General features: G+C 38.8%; 2 protein-coding genes across 2 annotated transcripts in view; one reads left to right on the forward strand and one right to left on the reverse strand.

Moving 5' to 3' along the window:
* Positions 1-798, forward strand: part of LOC143036321 (serine/threonine-protein kinase chk-1-like) — a 1,017-nt gene extending 219 nt beyond the window's left edge. Inside the window, exon 1 of the mRNA XM_076203569.1 lies at positions 1-798. This exon is cut by the window's left edge and continues 219 nt beyond it. Coding sequence (XP_076059684.1) covers positions 1-798 — 798 coding nt within the window.
* Positions 799-6,118: 5,320 nt separating this feature from the next.
* Positions 6,119-7,177, reverse strand: LOC143036322 (serine/threonine-protein kinase chk-1-like). The gene has a single exon (XM_076203570.1). It carries the CDS (start codon positions 7,175-7,177, stop codon positions 6,119-6,121), a length of 1,059 nt encoding a protein of 352 aa, XP_076059685.1.
* Positions 7,178-7,500: the final 323 nt, after the last annotated feature.

Raw genomic sequence — 7,500 nt, forward strand, 5'->3', positions numbered from 1 at the left:
GTTTTTGATCCCCAAAGCAAATGGAAAGAGATCAGTTTGCTTGGGAGTGGTAGTTTCGGATCTGTCCAGCTTGTGGAAAACGCTTCTTCGGGTCTTGTGTGTGCCAGGAAATCGATCAAGATCGTTCAAATCGATAGGCAACAAGAAGAGATCGAAATTCATAAGAAGCTGGACCACGATAAGATTATCACCTTCCTGGGCTCAGATGTCAAGGAAGAATACTTGTACATCTTCCTTGAATATGCCCCTGGTGGTTCTTTGAATGAGAAAATCGGCGACAAAGGACTCTCCGAGGACAAAGTCCGTTTTTACTTCGTACAATTGATCGAAGGAGTTAAATACCTTCATTCACTCCACATCACTCACCGAGACCTGAAGCCCGAAAATCTTCTTGTGTCGAGTTCCGACGTTGTAAAGATCGGTGACTTCGGTCTCGCGTGTGAGTTCGTGGAAGGACAGTTCCTGAGCCGCAGATGCGGTACTAGGAGCTATATGGCTCCCGAAGTCTTCAAGAGACGTTACATGGGAGAGCAGGCCGATATCTGGTCCTGCGGGATCATCTTGTTCAAACTCCTGACTACACGATGTCCTTGGGGAAGAGCCGTCGGGGGAAACTCGAACTACGTGATTTGGTCCTCCTCAGTCATGTTCAAGGTGACTTCTGAAATGCGAGAAGAGCGACTATGGGAATCACTCTCCGAGGAAGCCTTTACTCTTATCGAAAAAATGCTCAATCCAACTCCAAAGGAACGAGCCACACTTACAAGCATCGAGGAAAATGCCTGGACTCAAGGCTGATGCAAGAAAAATAACTTATAAATAACTTAAGGAATTTCTTAAACTAAATCATAAACAGAGGATTATTTTTTACGAAACTAATGCCTAAAGCATCTGGCGAAACATTTGTACTCTAATGGGATATTTCCCTCAGCTGAATAAAATCGTCTGGCGACAGCCGAAAATACATATAAAAAACGATCCCATCCATTAGCACTTCCAGTCTTTTTATCGTGATTATCAGTACCATTATCATCCTTTTTCTTGAGGGACTATTTTTTTCATTACCATTCCTGGAAGCCATTACACTTATTCTCTGTCTTGTTTTCGTCTTCCATCTTTCCTTTGCCCTTCGTCTATTTTGTACAATACACGGTTAATTCCATTTTTTATCTATTCATTTATTTATTCTATTTACTACAATTATTACGTTTGACTCTCGTCCGTAGGAGTATCCCTCCTAACCCAAAAAGTCCCTAGAATATAAACTGCATAGAACTAATCTGTTCTTACCCGACGAGCCGTGTGACGGGACCCAGTGATGACCCTTCATCCACAAGGTCCTGAGGCGGGAGGAACAACGAATGTTGAATTGAATTGAATTGAATTTTATTCGGATACAATCATACATACAATAAGTACAATACATACAAGACTCAATATTATACACAGTATATATAATTGTACATCGGAGGATGTCACAGAAAGTCAAAAGTCTTATTTCCACTGTGGTCCTCATATTACAATTAGGAAAGGATTATCATAGAAAAGCTAGGTTATACGAAGTGTAAATTAGGATTATAAGAAGTGTAAATTAAACATATAAACTATTTTCTTCAGAGAGAACAGTGTCTAAAAGATAACATTTAACTGATTTTTTAAAACTACTTTTAGATACAATTGATTGAATGTTGGTCGGTAAAGAGTTCCAAGCAATAGCACCAGTGTATTTGAAAGTACTTTTCCCTAACGAACTATTAAACCTAGGTACAATGACAGATGACCTACTAGAACGAGTTCTCAGGGAACGAGCATTTCTGACAAGTGTAAACGTATCTGACAAATAACTGGGACAAGAGTCGTTCACAATTTGGTGAACATGATTAAGCTTTAACTGAGCAACACGTTTCTCAACAGGTAACCAATTTAACAGTTTAAAATGCGTATAATCTAGATGAGTACGTGGATGAATTTTCAAAACGGTCCTGATTAGTTTGTTTTGACATATTTGAAGATTACTCTTAGATTTTTTAGATAGGTTGCTATACCAGGAAGAACAAGCATAGTCAATATGACACTGAACCAGGGCTGAAGCTAGTGACTTCATTGTCTCTACATCTAGGTATTTTTGTATTCTTGCCAAAAAATTTGTTCTGGAGCTGACCCTTTTAATTATTTTTTGTGCCATAACTTCTCCCGACACATTTTGATCAATTTCTGTTCCAAGATATTTGACAACAGACCTAGGTTGAATACTAGTGTCATTACATTGGATATTGAAGTTGGGAGCATTTTTGAGTTTTTGATTGGAGCCATAGAGAATGGATTCTGTTTTACCTAGATGTAGAGACAATTTGTTATCCAACAACCACTTGCTGACATTCAATAACTCTTCACTGAGAAACACTGAAAGATTATTTCAGCTCCCCAGCTGGTTCAATGCCTTGGCAAAATGATAAAATATAAGTAGACAAACAAACTTGTGTAGGAATATTTGTTGAGTGAGCTAAGGAGATGCATTTCCGCAGTGGATAATAGGTTGTTATTATACATATGGAATTTCTTTCTTCGGTTAATAATGTGTATTTTTTTCTCTCAGTACCTTGGCAATATGATAAGTATGCAAACATTATCACTGTAGTGCAGCGAAGTCAGGTCATACAGCTCTGGTTTACCTTTTGACTAATTATGTTAGCATTTCATCTAAATCCACAAAATTAAAGTAAGTTTTGTAGGTTATATTTTTTTCAGTTGGTGCTTATGAATATCCTCGCTGTACGCATTGTCATTGTATCAGTGATAGATAAAAAGAAAATGTATTTTTATAATTTGCTAACTTTCTCATGATCCCATTGTGGTGTTTCCTTTGGATTATCCATGGTTTGGTAGGAAAGAAGGTAACACTACTTGCTTATATGAAGGCTGAATCTCGACTGGAGTGGAGCAGGACCGTGGCAACTGAGTTCACACCGGCGCTCACGGTCCAGTCACGCTCCGGTCTCGCTCCAGTAAAGATATATTTTGACGGAACCGTGACCGGAGCGAAACCGGAGCGAGACTGGAGCGAGAGCGCCAGTGTGAATGCTTCCATTGAAATTAATGAGACAATATTGGACCGGACCGAGAGCGGAGCGGGAGTGGAGCGCGACCGGACCGACAGAGTGAATCAACCCTAAGGGTTATCACACGAGGCTTCCGCGGGCTTTACCAGCGCCGTCATATACAGCAAAGCTAAATGATGAACTAAGAGATTGTAAAACTATACGAATGTTAGACATACTGTTGAAATGTTCTTAGAGAATTCGAAATTTCTGCAAGCGAAGTCATATTATAGTTATTCAAATGGAGATTGGAGGTAGGATGCGGGAGGAGAAACAGCCCAGTGTAATAATCCCTGAAGAAGTGATGCACAAAGACGAGGAAACGCGCATGCGCTCAATTTAGGGTCATTTAGGTATTTAAACTTTATTTCCTTTATGTAAATGGCGTTTGTGTGATCCAATTTTGTAACGACCTTGAGATGATCCCCTAAAGTGAGAGAATATAGACAATTCGCTGAATTTTCGCTTCGCAAAACATGTATTGGAGGTATGGGGGATTGAAGACCAAAGGCGTTAACTTTACCGCCTCCATTTTACATTAAACTTTTCCTTCCCTTGACACCCTGCGACCCTGTTCTCCCCTTTTTCACTTGTTAGAAAAATCCCGTTACATGTAGTGCTTTGATTAGGCCACCCCTCTTATGAGGGGGAAACGCCCTTTTGTACATATATATGTATATACATGTAGTCTTTCTTTGATCACAAGTATCTTGACCTTAACACTTCGAACTTCCAGTAAATGCACAATGAAGCTCTTGTTACTGCTTATTAGTTCTGTGCTCGACTACACTTTTCTGTTGTAAGATTGGATTCGTCTTTTAATCTTAATCTAATTCTCTCTCCTAAGAAATCCTTCCCGGTCGCATATAACACAACCGCCTTATCATCTCATTAGGTCAAGTGTTATTATCTTGTATTTGTTTAATCTAAATCCTGGAAGACACATTTTCCCTACGTGACTCCTTCGTTCCACCTATCGGAAGTCATGCTTGTTTTTTTTTTCAATAAGCTTGTCTAGCCTACACTCGAAGCAATTGCTATTTGCATAAAAACGTTTTGCTCTCTCGGAATCATCTCTCTCTCTCTCTCTCTCTCTCTCTCTCTCTCTCTCTCTCTCTCTCTCTCTCTCTTCCTCTCTCACCGTCTCCCTCACTCTCACTCTCCCCCTTACATTATTTGCATTCCTCAGACCTCCCCGTCCCGTTTCCGAAATTTTCATTTCTTTGTATTTTTCTCTAAGAAGGTTACATAACTTTACAGATGGGATAATGGACATCGACCTACCTATATATGTAGTGTAGGTTTTATTGTCGCTTGCAGTCTCCACCATTCAGTTCCTGTGTACTTTAGTCCTTTACTTCCTTCCATGGCTATTGACAAGGGTGCGTGATAGCCCTATGGTGGGGCGGGGATAAGAAAGGCGCCCCTAAGTTCCACTGAATGTTGTAGGAGGTCGCTCAAGCGGATTGAGTGGCTACACTAGAAACCTTTAAGTTATGGGTACAAAATTTTCATTTTTTTTTAATCCTTAAATTATTGTTGCATATGAAAGGTAATTTTATTAGAAACAATTTTTTTGAAATAGCTTAAAAAATAAGGGAGATATTATTTTTTAAATTATTTTTTAATTCCGCATTTTTGGCTAGACTTTACCATAACAAAATGTTAGATTTAAGGGTGGTAATTTGAAAAGATTTTGGTAAAGAATATACACAAACTCCAAACCACTGCTCCAATTTTATTGAAATTTTGAATACTTGGGTTTTATGGATCAACAAATTACATGAGCATGTTAAAAACAATGTGTGACATCTCCATCATACCATATTTGCCTTTTCATGGCACCTATTAAGTTGTCAATTTTCAGATTATCATCAATAAAATCCAAACCTGGCCCAACTGACATGCAACTTGGCATGTGAAGGTTTTATGGGTCAACAAATCACCTGAGCATGTCATTAACATTGCAGGACCTTCTTCTTATACCATTCTTACTAACATCTATCATGTTGCCATGGCAACTGTTGTCAATTTAGAAATAATCAATAAAATCCAAACCATTGGCCCAATTGGCATGTGAAGGTTTTATGGGTCAACAAATCACCTGAGCATGTCATTAACATTGCAGGACCTTCTTCTTATACCATTCTTACTAACATCTATCATGTTGCCATGGCAACTGTTGTCAATTTAGAAATAATCAATAAAATCCAAACCACTGGCCCAACTGACATGCAACTTGGCATGTGAAGGTTTTAAGGGTCAACAAATCACCTGAGCATGTCATTAACATTGCAGGACCTTCTTCTTATACCATTCTTACTCTAACACATATTATGTTGCCATGGCAACTGTTGTCAATTTAGGAATAATCAAACGTCTATACAAGTTTAATCATAGGTTACATGAAGATAATCAAACGTCTATAAATGTTTATTGTGACATGATATAAACGATTCAAAAAATCTTATTACCTTTATGATTGACCTAACGAGAAAGAGTAAGAGAGAGAGAGACGACGGGAGAATTTGACGACAACGTCGGGAGACTTTGACGACTCCTTTTGGAGACTGAAGACTCCTTCGGGAGATTTTGAAGACTCCTTCGTAAATCTTGTGGAATTTCCACGGGTCCTGCTAATAATAATAAATAGAATAAATAGATGAATAGATAAAAAGTGGCCTTAACCGTATATTGTACAAAATAGACGAAGGACAAATGAAAGTTGGAAGACGAAAACAAGAAAAAGAATACGTGTAATGGATTCCAGGAATGGTGATAAAGAAATAGTCCCTGAAGAAAAAGGATGATAGTGGTACTGATAATCACGATAAAAAGACTGGAAGTGCTAATGGATGGGATCGTTTTTTATATGTATTTTCGGCTGTCGCCAGACGATTTTATTCAGCTGAGGGAAATATCCCATTAGAGTAGAAATGTTTCGCCAGATGCTTTAGGCATTAGTTTCGTAAAAAATGATCTTCTGTTTATGATTTAGTGTAAGAAATTCATGAAGTTATTTATAAGTTATTTTTCTTGCCTTGAGTCCAGGCATCTTCCTCGATGCTTGTAAGTGTAGCTCGTTCCTTTGGAGTTGGATTGAGGATTTTTTCGACAAGAGTAAAGGCTTCTTCGGAGAGTGATTCCCATAGTCGTTCTTTTCGTATTTCAGAAGTCACCTTGAACATGACTGAGGAGGACCAAATCTCGTATTTCGAGTTTCCGTCGACGGCTCTTTTCCAAGGACATCGTGTAGTGAGGAGTTTGAACAAGATGATCCCGCAGGACCAGATATCGGCCTGGTCTCCCATATAACGTCTCTTGAAGACTTCAGGAGCCATGTAGGCCATAGTCCCGTATTTGCGGGTCAGGTACTGTCCTTCCACAAACTCACACGCGAGACCGAAGTCACCGATCTTTACAACGTCGGAACCCGACAGAAGAAGATTTCCGGGCTTCAGGTCTCGGTGAGTGATGTGGAGCGAATGGAGGTATTTAACTCCTTCGATCAACTGTACAAAGTAGAAACGAACTTTTTCCTCGGAGAGTCCGTTGTGTTTGAGCTTCTCGCTCAAAGAACCACCAGGGGCATACTCAAGGAAGACGTACAAGTATTCTTCGTTGGTATCTGAGCCCAGGAAGGTGATAATGTTAGTGTGGTCCAGCTTCTTATGAATTTTGATCTCTTCTTGTTGCCAATCGATTCGAATGATCTTGATCGATTTCCTGGCACACAGAAGACCCGAAGAAGCGTTTTCCACAAGCTGGACAGAAGCGAATCCACCAGTACCAAGCAAACTGATCTCTTTCCAGTTGCTTTGTGGATCAAAAACATCAGAAACTTTCATTTTCTTATTTCCGTTTGATGGTTCCTCTTCTTCGGAATCGGAAATTTTTCGTTTTCTGATTGTCTCTTCGACCTTGGTGGAGACTTTTTCATCGTTGAAGTCACAGACGAAGAATCCTACTGTGAGTTTGATGTCCTTGGGAGAGCCTCTCGAAGTTCCTTGTTTTTCCTCTGTGATCTCGCTGAAGTCAGTGAAATCGCCGAAGTATTTTGTTACCTCGTTGATTCTCATCTCGACAAAATCACAAGAGTAATGTGGCGGAGACGATTTATAGAGCACAACGTGTCAAAAAAACCTGGATATATGACAACCCCCTCCACCCAAAAAGAGTCCCAAAATTAAAAAAAAAAAAAAAGGATCAGACAATATTACTTCATCGCTCTTGAAATAGACAAAAAAAAAAAATAAATAAATAAATAAATAGAGATATAAATGAATGAATAATTAAACAAACAAAAAAATAAATATGGAACTAAGCATATCAACAAACAAATAATTCAATAAAGAAAGAAAAACAGACATATTAATAAATAAGCTAATTAATTAATAAATGA

This window comes from Oratosquilla oratoria, chromosome 20 (assembly GCF_046742065.1).
Source record: "Oratosquilla oratoria isolate Oo_2021 chromosome 20, ASM4674206v1, whole genome shotgun sequence".
Lineage (NCBI taxonomy): Eukaryota > Metazoa > Arthropoda > Malacostraca > Stomatopoda > Squillidae > Oratosquilla > Oratosquilla oratoria.